The sequence below is a fragment of the Jaminaea rosea genome (genome assembly GCF_003144245.1).
Source record: "Jaminaea rosea strain MCA 5214 unplaced genomic scaffold BDZ90scaffold_7, whole genome shotgun sequence".
Classification (NCBI taxonomy): Eukaryota; Fungi; Basidiomycota; class Exobasidiomycetes; order Microstromatales; genus Jaminaea; species Jaminaea rosea.
In genome coordinates, this window is record NW_020289981.1 from 697,022 (window position 1) to 716,436 (window position 19,415).

General features: G+C 59.8%; 3 protein-coding genes and 1 non-coding gene across 4 annotated transcripts; 3 read left to right on the forward strand and 1 right to left on the reverse strand.

The window, feature by feature from the left end:
• Positions 1-1,525: 1,525 nt before the first annotated feature.
• Positions 1,526-4,008, forward strand: BDZ90DRAFT_227275 (hypothetical protein; the record flags this gene model as incomplete). Its single annotated transcript, XM_025504746.1, has 3 exons — positions 1,526-2,686; positions 2,948-3,339; positions 3,456-4,008. The coding sequence occupies 3 exons, from the start codon at positions 1,526-1,528 to the stop codon at positions 4,006-4,008; spliced, it is 2,106 nt and encodes a 701-aa protein (XP_025362171.1).
• A 1,241-nt stretch (positions 4,009-5,249) lies between these two features.
• On the forward strand, positions 5,250-5,365 carry BDZ90DRAFT_t28. The gene has a single exon. It is a non-coding gene; the product is annotated as a tRNA-Ser (tRNA).
• Positions 5,366-13,417: 8,052 nt separating this feature from the next.
• BDZ90DRAFT_260628 (hypothetical protein) lies at positions 13,418-16,116 on the reverse strand (the record flags this gene model as incomplete). The annotated part of the gene is made up of 6 exons (XM_025508271.1): positions 13,418-13,923; positions 13,999-14,026; positions 14,113-14,320; positions 14,396-14,875; positions 14,971-15,567; positions 15,629-16,116. The coding sequence occupies 6 exons, from the start codon at positions 16,114-16,116 to the stop codon at positions 13,418-13,420; spliced, it is 2,307 nt and encodes a 768-aa protein (XP_025362172.1).
• A 1,497-nt stretch (positions 16,117-17,613) lies between these two features.
• On the forward strand, positions 17,614-18,609 carry BDZ90DRAFT_232533 (hypothetical protein). Its single transcript, XM_025506289.1, has 2 exons — positions 17,614-18,066; positions 18,156-18,609. The coding sequence occupies exons 1-2, from the start codon at positions 17,746-17,748 to the stop codon at positions 18,450-18,452; spliced, it is 618 nt and encodes a 205-aa protein (XP_025362173.1). The 5' UTR covers positions 17,614-17,745; the 3' UTR covers positions 18,453-18,609.
• The last annotated feature ends 806 nt before the right edge of the window (positions 18,610-19,415 follow it).

Below are 19,415 nucleotides of genomic sequence, written 5' to 3' on the forward strand. Positions count from 1 at the left end.
CACGAGGCCGGCGAAGGACCTTCTCCCGACGTCAAGCACCAAGGGTCCTGCACCGAGCTCCAAGAAATGGGGCGAGCCAAAGAGCGAGGGCCGGGTCTCATGGTTATTCTCGACACCACTTCATGGCGCAGAGGTTGGAGCACCTGGCAAGAAAAGCGGCCTCGGTCCCCGTCACTGCTTCGATCTAGTCGCAAGACAAACGAAGGCCTGAGACCCGGCTACACACCTTCAGGGTACGCCGCGACGGCCACTCCTCTGCCGCAACCCCCGAGCGTGGCAGCGCGTCCGGCGCAAAACTCACCTCTTATCTCTAGCGATAAGAGCTGGGCGTGCGTCTCTCCGTAGCGTAGCGCTCAGCTGTACATTATAACAGGTGCCTACGAATGGAGGCGTGCGTTCCATCTTCACCCCCTTTCCCTCGCTGGCGATGCGACGACTCGCCACGATGCTAACAAGGATTCAGGCTTGCGGTGTACGGAAGAAGGGGGACTGAGCCGCTGCGCTCGCTGACTTGGGCACGCCGCCTCTACTACTCATACTCAACGCTACGTCTGCGAGACTGGTGCAATCGCGCGAGGATGGTGCAATCGAGCGACAATGGCTTCACGAGCGGCTATGGCGCAAGGAAATGGCGAGCTCAGAGCCGCCCTAGCCTTTCACATCCTTGTCCTCAATGTGCCCGCTCAAGTCGATGGCGAGGCCCTTCCTACGAAGGGCGCCTGACCCCCACGCCCGCGCCGACCTCGCCCTTTCTGCGAACCTAGCCAATGGCGGCTGATCTCGCGCACTCACAAGCATGGTCTACTCCTGGAGCGGCCGACCGAGCGCCGCGCCCGAGCCCAGCGCCCGAGCCGTAGGGCAAAGAGCAATCCGCCAAGCACGCAAAGATGATGGGCAACGCCCCTCGCGCTGGAGATGGGCCGTTTTCTGTCGCAAGGGCTAGGGCGAGGGGTGCCCGCGCGCACCAACCACTCATGGCGTGATAAGCACCGGCAACGGCCGAGCGGGCGTGGGCATCCGGCGTAGGGACCGCCGCAGTGATCGCAGAGACCGGCAAGACTCCTCGCTGGCTGCGTGCGTGGTAGCAAAGGCAATCGCGGTGGTCGGAATCGCGACGGAGAGGCGAGAGGTTGTGCGAAGGAGTGGCGCGAGGTGTGGGTGTGAGAGTGAGAAGGAGTGGTGGCGTAGGGAAGCTGCAACGTCGCGGCAGCGTAGGGAAGCTGCAACGCCAAGGCAGCGTAGGAGAAGCTGCAAGGTAGGAGAAAGTCGGCCCCCCAGCTTCAACGGCGCCTTTCTCCTCAGGGTGGGGCAACGTTGCGTAGAGTTGCGGACGCAGGGCAGGGCGGGGGTCGAAGCTGCTACGGAGCGCGGAAGCTGCAACGCAGGGCACAATAGCGTCCAGAGCTTCGCGCGGGGAGTGCACGAAAGGGCATAAAGAGGGGGCACGTCGAGCCAGCTCCTTGTCAATCCTCCCCACCAACTCGCCCCTCTACAACCTCGTCTCTCTGCCACCCCTCTGCGCGCGATGCCCGCCCTCACCACCACGCGCAAGCCCACGCTCACGCCCACGCCCACGCCCCTCTGCACGGACATGGCCGTCATCGGCTGCGGCGCCAGCGGTCTCGCCTACGTAGACGAGGCGCTCAGTCTGGGCGTCTCTGTCACTCTATCCGCGCACCCTCACCACCAGTCCAACTTGCACAAGATTCTCGACGACGGCGCCCTTGACGTCGTGCGCCACCGCGGTGACGACGCGCCGGTCAAGGCGACGTGGGCGGTGGGCAAGGCAGGCTTCCACATAGCGGATCTCGCACGCGCGCTGCGCTCCTCCGACTACGTGTACCTCGCCATGTCCGCGCAGGGAGACGCGCACTACAACGCGCACGAGGACATGATACGGTGCGTGATCGCGACGGGCGTCGACACGCGGAGCAAGGTGTTTGTGGCGGTGAACGGGCACGAGTTTGCGTGGAAGGCCGATCGGTGTGGGCTGGCGTACCGCGGCGTGGTGACGACGATTGCGTCCTCGTTCGCGTCTCGCATCGCGCGCGACGACACGCGCCTGACGCTGATCAGCAAGGGCAAGAAGGTGTGGATGCTGGGTGGGGTACATCCGCGATGCGAGGACACGCGCAAGCTTGCAAACGCGCTGCAACGCCACGTCGGGGTGACGTACACCTTTACGACGCGCGTCGAGGCGCTCTTTGCTACGACGAACCAGTGTCTGCACCTGCCCATTCTCTTCGCCAACGCATCGCGAGTGGACGCCAAGGAGTCGTTTCTGTTCTACGGCCAAGGGCTGACGCCGAGCGTGGCCAAGATGATCGAGGCGTACGACGCGGACCGCTTCGCGATCCTGCGCGCGCTGGGCTATTACGCCGGCATGTCGAGCAGGGAGACGCTCAATCGCTTCTACGGCTTTGCGTTTCCCGACCTCGTCTCGCTCGGCGTGGGGACGCCCGTGCATAACAAGACGGCGGGAGGCCCGCCCGAGAGGTATGTGAGCGAGGACGGGCGACAGGCGAGGCGTTGGTGCGTGATTGCGAGGGCGATTGGGGTGCGCGCGGACGTGGTGGGCGTGTATGCCACGCAGGCCGTCGTGACCACGGGTCGTGTGAACGCGGAGAGTGAGGAGCAGATTCTGCGCGACTTTGGGATCGAGGGGTGTGGGGAGGAGGAGGCGCGGGTGCGATTGCGCGGCGCCTGAGCGCGGGGGGCGAGACGCAGGATGGATTGCGGGCTGCTCGGGCGCTACACACACGAATCTATAGACTTCTCTGCCTCTCGCCCCCGCCGCGCCTACTTCTCGCTGCCCCGCCCCCGCTTAACGCACCGCGTCACCAGCCTCGCGCCGGCCGTCACAGGCTGACCCAGTCGATGAACCACGGTCGCATACACGACGATGAGCGCGCACATCATCGCGGTGCGAAACGCGGTGTCTTGGAAGCTCGCCTCGCTCACCCACGTCGGCACAATGATGGCCACGTCCTGCAGCAGCACGTTGGCGGCGTTGGTGCCAAAGGTGCGCTCCGCCTGCGCTGCGCTCACGTGCGGGTTGAGCAGGTCCTCGACGCTGCGCTCGAGGTTGTGGAGTGTAAAGAGGACCGCGAAGGCAGCGATGGTCGGGTCGCGCCCGATGACCGAGAGGAATAGCGCTAGGAGCGGGAGAGTAATCAGCGTGAGAGCGCCCTTTTCCCACACGTACACGTTCGGCGTGTCGTCGCGTATGCCCGCCGCGAGGTTGAGGGCATCGCGCAACTGCCCGTACTCCTTGTCTACGAGCGTGCGCGCTTGTTTGGCCCCGTGCGAGGGGTGCGTGGCGTGGCGGACCGTGGCGAGGTGCGTGATGGCCGTCGCGACGTGCGCTTCGAATGTGCGCAACCGCAGGTGCGTGGTGTTGTTCAACTTGACTTCGCCCTGCTCCACGCCGCGCGCATGCCGCTTGTACGCCGCAGCACGCGCCCAGCGTCTCCCGTTGATGAGGACCTTGGCCAGCGCGAAGCCCGGCGCCGCGACGCCGACCGCAGCGGCCGAAAACAGAATCTTATGACGAGCGAACGCACCCGGCATGAGCGTGCCCACCAAGACGGTGACCGTATTGAAGCTGCCATACAGCGCCTTGTCCTCGCTGACCCGAAACGCGAGGTAGTCGGTCGTGAAAGGTCCGAGCACAACCGTCTTGGGTTCGGACAATACGCGCATTACGAGCGGTACCTCGCGCGTGATGAGGGCTCCCTTGCCGAGGCGGGTGAGCGCGAGGAGTGCAACGGTGATGCGGAAGATGGCGACGCACGCGAAGAGCGATCATCATGCGGCGCGGCGTGCGAGGGGCATCGTAGGGCGGGGCAGGACGGCCGCAACGTCGTGGGCGAGGTGGACGCGGATGGCGTTGGGCAGCTTGAGGAGCGCGATGTCCTCGTGGAAGGACCTCGCGTGGGCGTGGAAATGCTGCAGCTCCAGCAGTGCACGCCGCTTGTCGTCGCCGAGGGCGAGCCAGCCGGGTGGTGAAGGGCCAGCCTTGTCGGGTTGGGCGGCAAGTCGCCGCGCATAGTCGATGTAGGCGAATTGCGTGCGGTCGTCGCCCGCCGCGAGGTCGTTCCATAGCGTCGTCTTGGCAATGACACGTCCGGCGCGGGTTGACTGGATCGCAGACTCGAGGCGGGAAGACGCGCAGAAGTAGGCGCGCAAGAAGGCGTTGAGCAGGAAGCGGTCAGGTGGGAGCGACGCGGGCGACATGATGGGGTGGTGGTGGTGATGGAGTAAACAGGAGAGTCCGCCGTCCAGACCACGCCGAGAAGCCATTGCGGCGGGAGGATGGAGGTCTTGCCGGCCATGAACGTGCCTGAATGACTGCGCGGCGAGGGGCGTCTTCGCAGCAACATCTCGTCAGCACGGCGGTCGCCATTCCTTCCTGCACTCACCACGCGGCGCGCAACCGCAGTAGCAAGCCATGTCGCGGAAGAGTAGGTGTTGATGCGGCAGGGCGCAAGGATGGCGGGCGAGAGGGGGAGTATTGGCGGCTCTCAAGCACGCGCCCGTAGCTACAGCCAGCCGATTGATTTTGCGCCAAAGTAAGCGTCCTGCTCGGAGACCCTTGGGGTACCCTTTGCTCTCTGAATACGATAGCGACTTGAAAATTGGATAGGGGGATTGCGGAGCCTCGGCGGCTGTAGCGGACGGGAGGGGTGAGGCGCGCCGAGAATGGAAGCAGGAGCCACCTACATCGCGACGGCGTCCACGTCGACATCGCGCGCGGCCGATCGGGGGCCTGCCATCCCACCCGACAGGACGAGGCGAGGCGAGGAGGACATGCGCTTTGGAGGTGACTCGCTGCGAGAGGAGGGATGTGGACGGGAAAGGTGTCGCGGTTATACGGAGGCGTGCCCTGGCGGAGGGTTGGAGAGCGATGTCGAGTCATGAGTCTTGATCGATGAGCTCGCGACACACCGTCGATGCAAGCGACCAGGGCTCGAGCGAGCTATTGAGAAGAGGAGGCCAGTGAGTGGGCTAGGGGCAAGCGACGATGAGGCTCTTGACGCACACAGCGAGCGACTCGAGTGCATGCTGCTGGCATGGACACGTACCCCAACCAACACTCGAACGCTCGATCCGCTTCGCTTTCGATCCGTAACGAGAGTGACGGAACCTGAGTAGTGATGGTCTGGGAGAGGGCGCGACGGCTGGCGTCGCGTCACGTGCCGGCCAACGGCTGCCAACGGGGCCTGGCAAAATTTCCGGCTTATCACAACGACAGTTTGGCCGAGTGGTTAAGGCGCATCCCTGCTATTTATCTAGAAATAGCATTATGCTTACGTAATCGAGGATGTTGTGGATCACAGCGCAGGTTCGAGTCCTGCAACTGTCGAAAAAAATTTTTGGGCCTTTTTTTTCGACCTTGCTCCGATCAGATCTTTCTCATTTTTGTTGTGGTGATGCTCTTGGACAGGAACTTTCGTTTGACGCAAGAATCAGCTCGATCGGAGCTCTGCTCGCGGCGTGACACGCGATGGCGCGAGGGGCGTTTTGGCCGGCGAAGCGCGCCGCAGCCCGCGTATCCGTTCGGGCGGGAGTTGCTCGCGCGGGGCGCGACGGGGATGGGTGGTCGGCGAAGTCAGAATACACTCACGGACACGCCGTCACCACACATCGCAACGATATACAGACTTCTGATGAGACACAACCGTCGAGAATCGCCCGGCTAGCGCGATGATGGGCCGGACGCGGCCTTCTGCCTGGCTGCGCGCCTGGGAGGCATCCAAGCTCGAGCTCATCCCCCCGGCCTTGCCTCGCTTTGGCTTGCCTTGCCTGCCTCGCCGCACGACACAACGTAGGGTCGGTAGGTGGCCCGAGCGGCATACAGCTCGACGACGTCAGTCCGTGAAGCAAAACGAAGGTGCCTTTCCTGCTCTCGGTCTGTTGCACGCCGAATTTGACAGTCTGGCCTGCTCTCGCCCCTCTTCCCTCCCCCTGCTCTGCTCCGGAGTCCCTTTGCCAGATAGCTCCGGCTGGAGTCAACATTCAACGTGAGTGATGGCGAGCTTCCGTCGACTGGCGGTGCAGTGCCTGCGCGCCGACCTGGCGTGGTGCGGTCAGGATGTGGATGGACGAGGTGGATGCATGCGCGCCGTCGATCCCGATGATGGTGGCGAGGGGCGCTGACGCGTGACGCACGAGCATGAATGCGCGTCGATGCGATGCCAGCTACATCGTGCCAGGGCGCTCTATGGGCCAATCGACTGCGACATCGAGATGGTGGTGAGGAGGGGCGAGCGAGGGAGGACGTCGGCCTGCATAGTCAGCCGGAAGGACCGGCGTACGGCGAGGACGAGAACATCTTCCTCCGCGCGGAATCAGTGTCACGTGGCCTGGTCCGTGCGTGGACCCCCGCATCCGCACGTCCCCGTGGGTGCCTGCCGTGCAATCTCACTTCGTTTCGTTCCTGACCAAAGCATCCTAACTCCGCGTCGCATCAACGACACAACGAGTCATCCAATTACTCATCCGCCCGCCGCTGAGCTGAGTGATTAGCCAGGCATCACGGCAGAGGCACGGCGGAGCAGAGACTCGCCGCGAGCCAGCCAGCCAGCCAGCGACGTCGACGTCGAGCGAGCCTCTTGACCAGAGGGCGAGCTTGGTTGATCGTTTCTCTCTTCCCTCCCTCTCCATTCAATCTCCCCTTCCGCAGCATCTCATCCCGCTCAACATCTGCTCAACTGTCATCAGCCTTATTCCCTTATTCCTGGCTCGTCATCACCCACCTCGTCTGCTCAGCAGCACGCTCGACATCGCTTGCTCAGCACCAGGGCGCCGGGTGGGTGATGAGCGGGCGTGTGGCTCTCCTCGCCTACTCTCCTCAATCCCTCGCCTCGTTGCATCCTCTCTATCAGCTCCGTAAGTACGTTGCGTTGCTCAGACCTGTAGCTAGCTACTTGATGACCTTGCATTTATCCTCCCCTTCGTCGTAGGCTCCCACTTCCCTGAGCCTCTTCGTCATCTCCATTGAGATTCATCCCTTGCTGAGCATCGTCGAGTCAAGGCAATCCACCCTGGCGTGCCATCGCAATCGTCGCGCACGCCAGCACTCAGCATCGAGAGGATGAACGGCCTCAAGTCGCGAGCTCGCTCCCACCCCATCCCTCCAAGGTGAGTCAGAGTTGCGCACACCAACGGCCGCACCAGCACCCACGCTAGGCTGAGGCTGACTTGGCTTCTCTACTCCCTCCTCGCTCGCAGGCCTCGTCATCATCCATTGCGACCTCACCACCCTGGCTGGCACGACGAGATGGAGAGCAAGCCAAGCCAAGGCTCTCTCACCAGGCATTGTGCCCCCTACCTCAGCACCACGGAGATGAGGATCGATTCTCTCGACTCTCACTACCAAGTGAGTGGATGCAACGAGCCATTACATCCGTCGACCATCAGGGCTTGACTTCGACTGACCTTGCCTCGCCCTTGCTCTCTCCCTGGCAGGTCCGCTCCTCCTTGTGTTCGCTACCACTACCATGTGGGTCGCGGGAGGCATCAGGCTGTACTTGGTGAATGAGCGCAACCGTGAGCACGCAAAGCCTACGCAGTTGGTGACCATTTCCTCATTTGTGTTCTCACACCTTTCCGCGCTCGCAGGCTCCTTCTGGGTCGCGCGCGCGCACGCACACACGCACGCACGCACGCACCCGTCCACCCTCTTCAACTTCTCTACGGCTCGCTTCCTCTGGCGTCGCCGCTGGCATGGCCTCCTCTCCTCGGGGCAGAGCCTGCTCAATCCACGAGTAGTGAACCAACGATGGCATCCTCTCCCGGAGCAACTTCTGCGCCTTCAACGCACCGCACACCGCGCACCGGGGCCAGATGGCTTCGACTCGACTCGGCCTCACTCGTCACCAGAACAAGCCAGGGCAGAAGATCACCCTTGCCCACCCTCGCTCTGGAAGTGCGCGTGTCAAGCGCTGAGGTCAAGTTGAGCTTCCTCTACGGAGGCAAGGGCGATTCAGCAAGCGCCTCCACTCTCCGACCACCAAGCTTCGGCTGAGAAGGAAGAACACTAACGCTTCCACCTCGACTGAGCCCGCCCGCCCTCCTCCTCGCCTATCGACACCAACCTACCGCACGACTTCGGGCGCTCATCCTGCCCTTATGTTGTCCAACACCAACCTCGCCTAGGACAACCTCGCCTACGTAGTCAGCTTCGCAGCACTCGCCTCAATCACCACGCTCACCTCGACCAACACCACTGACGAGCCGAGCACTCCTGCTCTTCCTCCCGTCATCACCGAGAACGTCGAGCCCACCCCCGAAGCCGCCCCTGCCTGTGCGGCCGAGAGCTCGCCGCTCCAAATCCCTGTCCCGCCGAAGATCCCCTTTGCCCTTCCCTACTACACCTCATACGCAGCAAACGCAGTCCCAGCTGAAATCACGCTAGCCCCCAGAGTGGAGCCCCACTTCTGCCCGGGCTTTACCAGCTCGCGGTCAGCGTCTGGAGGAAGTACCTCGCCAAGTACAGCGTGACGGTGGACTACGTCACGAGTGGTGACCTCTGCCTTGTCGTGCTGGATGGGCAAATCCGACGGTGATGGCTCAGATTGTGAGCGTGCACTGACCTTAAGGCGTGTCCCTGCGATTGCGTAGTTAAGGATGTACGAATCTGCGCGCAGGTTCCAATCATGCAGCTGTACCATCGCAATTGAATGATGTCTTTGCATCGTAGACGTGAAGGCCCTTCGATCAGCGCTTGCTATAGCATCAGCCTGCGCGGTATGCCCTGAAAGAGATGGCTGCCCATCGAGATTTGCTGTAGGCGCCTTCACCCCGTCCAGCGGCCGGCCGTAAACCAATGCAGCCTATGCCGAGCAGAGGGAGAGCAAACTATCAGACGTGAAGTGCGAGAGCATGGGATCGTAGTTCTTCTGGTTCTATGCGGCTGAGCAGCACAGCGAGTGATCTTCTACGATATCGTCCGCAGCCCACACGCTCGACTCCGAGGTCGACACCCTTCTGTCTCACACCGCTTCTTGCACCGCCTCCCACTTGTGCTGCGCTTCCTTTGCCTCGCTTTTGATTCTTCTGCTGTCTTGGTACATTTTTGCTGCCACACTGACGTCTTTGAGTCTGATGACAAGTCGAAAATCCTGCCTCCTTCCGAATTCGTCTTTCTTCTTACTCCCGCTCTGGCAGCGCCGTCTGCAAGGCATCCGCGGCATCGTGTTGCGGCGCTGCGGAAGCAGCCTGGACTTGCGGCTGCCGTGATTTCCATTCATGCATGCTTATTGCCCGATACCGCAGACTTTGACGCATAAGAGCGATCGGATGTTGAGCACAAAAATTGCCATCTTCATTAGAAGGAGTTTGTACAGCGATGGCGGCTGTAAGCACTCAAGAATGGCGCAATGAAGATACTTCCGCCCTTGAGAGGGTTGCGACGTGCGGCTTCCCGGCACCTGCCGCGCCACTTCTTAGCTTATCACTCGTCGAGAAGCGCGCCTCACACCGCGTGGAGCCATGATTGCAGACTGCTGTCTTCTTCTCGCCCCGCCTTGTCACCCTCGCCGCCATGCGGTGCGACACACGAAGAGTGAAAAGGGGCCGGCAGCGGTGTGAAGCTGTCCTTTCAGCTCCTATTATTCCAGGCCAAGCCGCAAATCATTCTTCCACGCGGCGGCCCGGTCAAGGACGCAGCAGCCGCAGCCGGCTGCATGAGGCTCGGCTTCTCCTCTTCACCACTCAGAAGGTAGCATATCAATTTGTCGTCCCAAACGCCTGCGCTAACTTGCCGACGTCTTCGATGCTCCCGGATGGCTTCGCCTTTCGGTCGCAGCTGTTCAAAGTGATGACGCCCACAAGACGGCGAGCTCCCGGGCAATGCTGGCACAAGAAGGGTGCGACCATTCGAGCGATTTTGATCATCGTCTACTTCTTGCCTTGTCTGCTTTGCCTCTCTCGTTCGTTTGCGTTGCCTTCTTGTTGTTCTCCCTGCGTTTTCGGAGTCCCATTGTCCTCTACGCCTGATCCCCTTCTGCCGTCTCTGTGACTGATACGACCTTCTCTCTCTCCCCTCCCGATGCAGGTTCCTTGCGAGGCACTAGGCTACACAATCATCAATTGGGGTGCTTCATTTGACTGTCGAACTTTCTGCATTCGCTCATTCATCGAACTGGCTCGCTATGGTAGCTGCGAGATGGTGTTGGCAACGCAACGTGTGCCCAACATCATCACCTTTCAAGTGAGAAAGGGTCATACTGTACCAGGCGATCGTGAAGGGCCACATGCATTTCTCTCTTCGCACCTCACCCGGTGCTTCTTCGAGATTCCTCTTGCCGCAGACGATGCGGATCGGGCAAGATAGTGTAGGCTGATGAATGAACAAGGCGGTCAAGACCATAGCTGGGTTCACTCCAGTCGACAAGGGAGGACGCGCTTCGAGAAGAGTTGCACAAAGTGAAGGGGTATCGCATTGGAGATGTTCTTATCGTCTTCGTTCCAGAGGTATCGCAGTGAGGTTGCTTTGGATATCTTTGCCGTACTCGCCGTTCCCGTCGTATCCACCGTACCCACCGTACCCGTCAATCCCACCAACTTCTTCGCTCTTGCCTTCCCGCCTCTGCTTGTTATCCGAGGACGTTGAGTCCTTGCGCTGATCTGCATTCTCGATCTTCCCGCTCCTACCAGCTGCAACGCCAGCCTATGGTACCTGTCGCCATCTTTCTCCTCGTATCTCTGCCCCGACCCTGCCTCCTCGATCGAACAGCGACCACCTCTGAGCTCGCTCCGCCGCATTTGCGTGTTGAGTGGGCCGATGACTTTGCGAGCCACTCTGCCGACTTGGCGGCTATTGCGGTGCTGAGCTCTTTGGTGTCGATGATGATCTTCTTGAGCTGGGGATGGAAGCGCCGAAACTGGTCAGGACGAGGTAGCGGTTGACGGTTGGTGATGTCAACGGCGGATGAGGAGGTAGAAGACGCCCTGCGTGTCGAGGTGATCTCGTCGAGACTGGAAGAGCCGACCTCGCCTGGTGAGGAGGAGACGTTGCGGGGTCTCGCATCGATGACACTGGTGAAACAAGTGGCTTGATCTTTGCCTGTCCATCGAAGCGGTGAGATGCGAGCAGGACGAGTGATGGCGCTTCTTGTGTACTCGAGCTCATCTACTTTGATAGTCCATGCTTGTGCGTGGTGCTTGTAGTGGCAGAGAGTTCACCTTGTAGGGTGCGGCGCTTTGCGTCCAATGTAGAAGTCGATGCTTGTGCGTGGGGCTCGTAGTGGCAGAGAGTTCCCCTTGTAGAGCGCGGCGCTTTGCGTCCAACGTTGGGCAAGCTCGATGTGAGTGCGGTGTGAATCGCCCATCAGGGCACGAGGCACACTGAGTTGGGAAGGGATGAGGAAGGGCGCTCATGGGCAGGAGAGAGGTGCGGCTGATGGAGTGGAGCGAGTATTGGTCGAAACCAAGAAGGAGGGAATCAAGGCATTCGCTCCTCTTCCACGCTTGTTGCTTCCCGCTCTCGTATAGGCTGTTGATTAGCATGACTCGAGTAGCGCTGCAATGCGCTCCCCTCGGGCTGCCTGCTGGCGTCGTGAAGCGCTTGGGAGCTCGAGATGGACTGAAATGACGAACAAGTAGCTCGCTCTCGACAACGGCGGCGCGAGTCGTTGCTGGTGGTCAGGCCGTGGGTGTAGCGGTGAGGGGGGAAATAGTGATGGAGCGGATGGAGAAGAGCGGCGGGGCAAACGAGTCCAGAGCGAGCCGCTGGATGTCGTTGCGTAGTTCTCCCGCAGGTGATTGCTCTGACGGCAAGTAATGGTGTGCCTAACTGTGCTGCCGCCCTTCATCATCGAGCTCGAGTTGATGCATCGCCGAATGGCAGCGTGTGTGCGTATGTCCTGAATCAATCATCATCCCATACCCGGCTTGTGCTGCATCGTTGGAGCGAGTGGTTCATGGTTCGAGCTTTGAGAGGTGGGCTGGCGGTGATCGTTGTGGGCGTGAGGGGAGGCTGGGCTACTACCATGCCATCGAGTCGAGATCAGCTGTGCGAGTGAGTGCATGATCTGACCAGAGTGTGCACCCTCGGCTTTGCTTGGACATCGCTGAGCTGGATCCGGGCCATCGACCATGTCTGCCGATATTGCGGTCTGAGTTGGGGTTCGGTACCATGGACCTCATGACAGGGGGGGTGACGAGGCATTCTGGACAGGGCAAGGTGCTGGATGGAGCAGCGGTCCTCGCCATGCCAGCACAGCTGCTAGACTTGTGGGTCGAGTGGGCCGAGTGCAGGTAGAAGATGGAGAAGGTAGAGTTGGGAGGGTAATCGAGGATCATTGCGACCTCAAGCACCGGCCGAGAAGCAAGCGGACATGAGGTTGAGTGGGTTGTTGGATCCATTGTGGGGTGTTGGATCCGTTGTGGGGTCGAACGAGGGAGTCGCAGCCCAATGAGCCGTTGATTGCAACTTGATTGCGAGGCTCGAGAGATGCCAGGCGAGAGGTGGCCTGGATGCAAGCTTCGGTAGTCCCGTGGAGACTGTATGCTCTCGTCTCGGCGTTGAGAATGCTGGACCTGAACCTCGCATATGCCGCTAGTGAAGACGTAGAACGTAAGGACGTAAGGAGTCGAGGAGTCGATGTGGTCGAAGGGACCAATTGGAAGTAGGGTATGGGGAGAAATGCCGAAGGTGGCGAAAAGAGGTCAAGTCGAGGGTGTGGAGGGAGAGTCGAGGGTATTGAGGGCGTGTCGAGGGTATCGAGGACGGGCCGAGGGTATTGACGGCGAGTTAAGAGTATCGAGGTGGTGAAGAGGTGTGGAAGAGGGAGAAGCGGACGAAGCGCAAGGCTTGAAGAGGGAGAGTAGTGTAGAATGGGGAGGGGTTCGTCGTGAAGAGGAAGAAACGTAGAGGTTGAGGAGGTGGCGTCGTGGGGGGGTGTGTTGAGAGAGAGTTGGAGAGGTCGAAGAGAGGCGAGTGGAGTGGTAGAAACTGGAGAAAGCGACCGCTCGAAGATGAGGAGAGGCGGACGAGGTAGAGTCGTGGGATCGTGGAGATCGCAGAACAGATGAGGAGGCGGAGTTGTAGTAAAGGGAGGAGAGGAAGGGAGGACGATGGAGATTATAGCGTCCGCGAAGCGGATGAAGGTCTTGATGATGCACGAGGGGTTGAAGTGGGTCGAGATGGACGAGACGAAGCTCGCAGATGGTGAGAAGGGAAGAGGAGTGGAAGAGACGGGAGTGGACCAAAGCAGAGTTGGACTCGGCTTGATTGGCGTCTCGAGCGATTTGATGCTGCGCGCCGCCGGCTCCAAATGGTTGGCCCTTGAGCTGGAAGACGCACTTGATAGATGGGCCTGAATTCTTTGTGTGCGTTCGAGTAATACGTCATGATGGATGCGGAATGATAGATGCATGGGTGGCTGGCGAGGCAGGGAGGAGGAGGTGCTCAAGAGGACAACTTGCTTCTGGCGCTGCACATCCAGTCCCAGAAGCCAGTGTCGTCATCAACGTCTTTGATCACAGCGTTGATGCCGTAAAGAGTAGGGCGCAGGTTGCTTGCTCGATAGTCGTCTTCGCTGTTGAGACGGTCAATGGAGACGTAATCTATGGGAACGACTACGCCGCAATGAAGCTGCACCTTGTCGCCCGGCGCGACAACCAGCTCCAGCATCATCTTTGTGAGCTCTTGAGCCGATGTCAGCATCTTCTTTACCTTACCTTTGCCTCCCTGTGCTGCCTTCTTCTGCGACTCAAGGCAGCGACTGCCCAAGACGATCTCCTGCTGCTTGCTCCATGCGCGGATCTCGTCAAGGAAGAAAGGCAGCGGAGCGACTTGGGGCAGTTTGGCATCGTTGCGCAAGACGATGCGACGCTGCACGAGGTGCGAGCGGTCAAGTCCAACAGTGATCAGTTGCTGGACGAGCTGACGGGCCTGGGTCTGCGAGAAGTTGCCTGCGCAGAGCGAGGAGGGAAGAGGCTCGAGGTCAGCAGGCTCAGGGAGTGTACTTCCAAGGTCAGACGTCTCACCCTTCAGCGCATTGCAAGCCCAGCAGAGCTGACATAGAGAATGGTGCGATAGGAGGGCAGAAGTCAGTAAGGTCCAGATCGGATGAGGCAGCACGAGTAGGCTGATGTGCTTACCATCTCGCGGTTGGATACCACCCAGTAGGACCCGCCCTCGTGCTCCGGTACCACCCGGTCTAGCGAGGCGTTCCAAGGATGGTACCTGTCCTCGGCGTCGACTTCCTCGTTGCCCTGCTCCCCGTAGGTGATCGTCGTGACTGTTTGCGAGCAGCTCGGGCACGTCTGACTGCGCTGCCAGTCCGCGAACAGCCACTCAGAGAGCTCCCTGCGTGCGTAGACGAAGAAGATGAGCGGGCAGGGTCAGCATTGGGCTAGGCGGGAAACTCGCTGGTCAACTCACTTGGTCTTCTCGTTGCGGTCTCCCTGCGGGGGCTCTCGGGCCGCGGAGTTGCCGGCGAGCTTGTTGAAGAAGGCCCGCACTGATACCCTCGTCCTCTTCTTGACCTCCCTAGCGTGCAACTTCGCGCCCTTGGCCTTGATGTCTGCGCTCTCCTTTGCCTGACGCTTTTCAATGCTACGCAGGATCCCCTCGTTGGCGAAGATGTCGCTCAGCTTGAGGTCCTTGAAGCAGTCCGAGTGATTGGCAAAGAGAACGATCGAAAGAGCCTCCGCGACCTCGAGCTGCGTTGCCTTGGCCTCTTGCACGTACGCCTGAACAGGGCGGCCATGAACGCTCGGCCAGAGGACGGAGAGGATCCATCGCAGCTGATAGGGCGAGTAGGCCTTCATCATGGCAGCGATGCCGTCGACTTCGTCGTAGGAGAGATGCGCAGCGAGGATGCGAGGCTCGTTGCGCTGGAACTCCTCTTTCCACTCCGAGCTGAGGACGGGGGAGGAGGGGAAGGGGGGGGGGAGGGGATACAAGATTAGCCTCATTCGCAGCTAGATAGTACACCTCGTAGTCAAGCAGCTCACTAGTGCCTGCGCTCCTCCCCTTTGACGTTTTCACTGATAGGGCAGACGGTGGAGGGGAATGTCAGCGTTTTGGGGCGCTTGCCCAAGCCTGCATTCAGCGCATCGGTCAGAGAGATGTTCATGTCCAGCTCGTAGTTGAACTGAATGGCCAGGTGAGTTTGAAGGTGAGGTCGAGCGTAGAGGTAAGGCGAGGATCGAGGTGACAATGAGGAGAGTGTCAGCTCGATCTGGATGTCCGCGCTGCTCAGAAGTCTCATGCTCACCATGAGCTTCGCATCAGGCACGTCCATCTCGGCGCACCTCTTCCAAAGCTCCTCCACGACCCATCTGCGCTTCTCGGGGAGCGCTTTGCCCTGAAATCCCCGCGGCGGACCCGCCTCCCCCCAAATGACCTCGACGAGTGTGTCCTTCGAGTAGAGCTGCACGGCACCATCGATCCACTTGTCGAAGATGTCATTTTGCTCCGAATGGCTCAGCTCGTCCGTTCGGTTGGCCAGGTGAATCAGGTCAAGCTGCAAGGCGTGGCGTGCGTAATGAAGGGCTGCCTTTGCGATCGCCGCGTTGCCGTACTTGGTGTACAGAGCACGGTCGTAGCCCCTGCGCAGGAGAAAGAGTTGGTCAGTGCATATTCGCAATCAGGTCTATCGTCCGAACTCACCACCAGATCTGCCCATCGAGCATAACGAGGGGGAGATCGCCATCAAACACGTCCTCGTCTGTCGCATTGCATGCAGCCAAGTGCCTGAGCCAAATGCTGACGACGAGCCGAAACAGTCCGGGAAGGCAGAGGGAAGCGTCGATGCGAGGAGCTGGTGCGATACCAGCAGGGAGAGCATTCGGCGCGGTGGACCTGTAGTACGCTAGGGGGGCTTCAAGTGTAGGCGAGCCAGGGACTTCGATCGGCGAGCTCTCGCTTTCCCAGGCGGGGTCGGCTTCGCGAGCAGGCTCGGTGATGTCGGCAACGACGGGAGGAAGGGCAGAAGTGCTCGGCTCGTTAGTAGTGTTAGCTGAAGTGAGTGTGAGTGGCAAGTTGGTGTTGATAGGGGCGAGGTGGGGGCGGTCAGTAGGGGCGGAAACATCATCGTTTACCTTTTTGGCTGAAGTCGTGGCGTCAGGAGAATGGGGGCGCTTGTTGTTGGTGTTCATTTTGAAAATAGAGGAGGTTCTGAGAGGTTCAGTGGTGGTGGTTGGTGGTGGTTGAAGCGTTTTGGTGGGTTCAGAGGGTGAAGTGAAAGGATTCGATGGGAAAGAAGGGAGTTGACGCTCGTTGGGTGTCGCTTTTAGCCTGGCTGACCCTGAGTCCTCTCTCCGCTGCCTCGTCCATGCCTCAACGGACGGGTGCGAGCAAAGGCGTGTCTGCAACAGAGGCCACTCAGGCTTGTCCGTCCGCCCAGCCGGCTCACACACAAAAGCTTGCACACCAAGAGCCAGAAATCGTCGCTTTCTCACGTCTCTGGCTACAAAAGAGACCCCTACGGGCAAGCTCGCATTGCTCTCGGGCCTGATTGCCATCTCTACTGTGCCTGTCATCTCGCATGATGATCAAATTGACCACATGCAGCAGGCCGTAAATTGGTACAGGAAAGCAATTAATCTCGCAAGTTAGACCCTGCAGAGGCAGGGTCCCCGCTTCCCACTTCGTGGGCAAGCCTCGCATCAGTTGAGCTCTTTCGCCGCCGCAAATTATTTTACATCTGCTCAGAAGTCTGGCTCTACATCGCTGTGCCTGGGACTCGAGTTTGCAATGAAAGCAGACGGAGAAGGGCTCAAAGTACGTCTACCCGGCATTGTGCAGCCATTCAAGAGTCGCAACCTCGTCCGGCTGGTCTGGTTAACGGATGGGAGAGCAGCAGATGTGGAGTATTGGGTTGCCCGCCTTGCTCAGTGCGGCCTCGACTTGGAGGGGTCATGATTCAGACGGCCAGTCAGGCGCAACGACGAGCTTGCCCGCCGATGCTTGCCTCTCGCTCCGCCCCGCCTTGGCTCGTCCTTTCATTCACGGCAGAGTGTTCAGCGGAGCAACGGACGAGGCAGCGAGACCAGGAGCGCAGCAAACTCATCAGCTCAAGGTTGCAGGGAGAGAACATGGCGCAGAGCTGAGAGGAGCCGTGATGTAGCAATTCGACCTATAAGCTTGACTCCCACTCTCTATGATCATGACAGAGACAACGCAGCGTTGCATATCGAAAGGTCGGCTGCAAGAAACTTGGCATCAAGTCGCCTTGACGATCCACGGACTGAGCCCCTCCTTGCCTTGACAACGTATCAAAGTCTGCATTTATCACCGCTCAAGGTTTGGAGCCGGGCTACGCTGCATTGTTAATGAGGATGCATTGTACTGGTAGCATAGTGTGCACGAGCATGGGACGTTGCACAATCGGAGAGACTGTTTCATTGTTCATCGCCCTGCAGCTTGCGCTGAGTGGAGAAAAGGTGTCTGCTGAGAGCCATCGATGCAGGCGGTCTGGTAAGGACCTTGCGTGATGTTGCGCCACTTGTCGGTCTTGTCCTGGACAGGGCCTCGTGCAGCAGGGCGGACCCACTTCCGCGCCTGCACCACATGCCCCCAGAAAAGAGCGGCGGACGGGAGCAAAGAGCCCCCTCGTCCGCGCCTCGTCTTCTTTCCGTCTTACCTCGTCTTACCTCGTCATTTTCATCTCGTCCAACCCTCAATTGCTGCAGCGGCTCATCGCCACATCGCTTTCATCGACGCCATCATTCATCACTACTCTCTCCCTTCATCGCCTTAAGAGCTTAGTCGCAACGTCACCCAGCATGGCCGCTCGCAGCGCCCACTTCTCTGATTGGACTGCACCGGTCGTACCGGACTCAGCACTCTCCTACCGCGGCATTCTCACGCCCAGTGACATCCAGCTGCTCCACTCGAGCTTCGACTCTGTCGTCCTCGTCCCGGGCCTGACTGGCCCCTTTGGCCGCAAGACGGATCGCAGCGGGACTGTGAGAATTCCAGGCTCGATGAATTCTCTGCGAGAGGCCACAAAGCGCCTCTCTGGCTGGCAGGAGAAGAATGGCGAGGGTGATCGTTTGCAATGGTGGCTAGAACAGCTGCGTCATAAGGGTCAAGGAGCCATGACGGTGAGTAGGCGTGGTGACGTCTGCGTCTGTGCCTGCGCTGGATGGATGCCAATCCGGCGCCTGATTCCTCTCTTGCGTGCGTCGGTCAGGTCTGCGACGTCCTCAACGGTATATCCCTGGATACATGGCAGAGCTACCAGCAACTTTACCAAAAGTGTGTCAATGCGACAGCTCAGCAGCGCTACCGCCAGCGTAAACGCCGTGCAGCATTGGCCCGTGAGGAGGCGGAGCATGGTCATGACGGACCTGCAGCAGATGCTGAGACGACGGCCACAGCGCAGAGTCGAGGCCAAGAGAATGAACCGGCCTTTTCAGCGTCGAATGCGAGCGATACAGCGGTCAAGCATCTGACAGGCAGGAGGAAGAGGCGCAGGGAGTGCGCTTAGGCCACCAGCATCGCATTCGCTCGCTGTCTTCCACTCGATGAGGCATTGCCTCATTGTGAGAACGACTCTTCACTCTCGTGCTCACTCATCAATAGGCACATGCATCGCTGCGTCGTGTACCCCCTTATCTCCGCTGTAAATGAGATTTCCTTTCCCCTTCTTGATGAAGACGTGCAAAGCGGTGTAACGACGAGAAGCGTAGGATGCGATCTGAGCTCCACAACCAAAGTGGCCTCTGCGCCGGCACTGGTCCGCCCCGCATCTGCGAAGCGTGCTGCGCAGCCTCGTCCCGCCCTGTTCCTTTGTCCTCCCTTTGTTCTACCTTGTCCGCCCAGCTTGTCCGCGCCGACTGCATATTGGCCGCTTCCTTTTTCCTTGCTCTCACCCTCTCGTTGTCTTCTGCCCTCGTCTTTCTCCCCTCGTCTTTTCCCCTCATCCCCCCTTTCCTCATCGCTTGATCTGCCACATTTGCCATCAGAGGCGTTCACATCATCGCATAGGCCGTCTCTCAGCCGTGCTCATCACCGCCAGTCGATACAAGGCAGAGTCCGGGTGGGTTGAGCTCCAATAGGCGCCGGATGGACCAGCCGTCAGCCTTCTCCGAAACACTGTTGGCCCGGGTTGGTATTGTCACCCCTTCGCCCAGACCATACCAACAGTCGGCCGGTATACCAACAGGCGCCGCACCTCGCCGAATGGTAGGGTCAAAGTCAGTCTTTGGATGACGTTGGTTTCACCCTACGACCATATCGTCCTTCATCTTTAGGCGGAACTCCTCAAATCAGCGTCAAGGCATCATCATCAATTCAGTCAGTCTAAGGTCGACCACCGGGACCTTGGACGGACAGGCAAACCAGGCCACTTTCATCCATATGCGCCGTCGCAGGATACGGAGAGCCATCTCTATCCTTGCAGCCCATGTTGCCACGCCAAGCTATCTAGCGATGCTTCTCATGCCACCCA

Bases quoted from the DNA above. Each gene is read 5' to 3' on its own strand.
- BDZ90DRAFT_232533 (XM_025506289.1), top strand. From the start codon at position 17,746: ATGGCCGCTCGCAGCGCCCACTTCTCTGATTGGACTGCACCGGTCGTA. The intron at 18,067-18,155 runs GTGAGTAGGCGT...TGCGTCGGTCAG, and splicing joins AGGGTCAAGGAGCCATGACG to GTCTGCGACGTCCTCAACGG.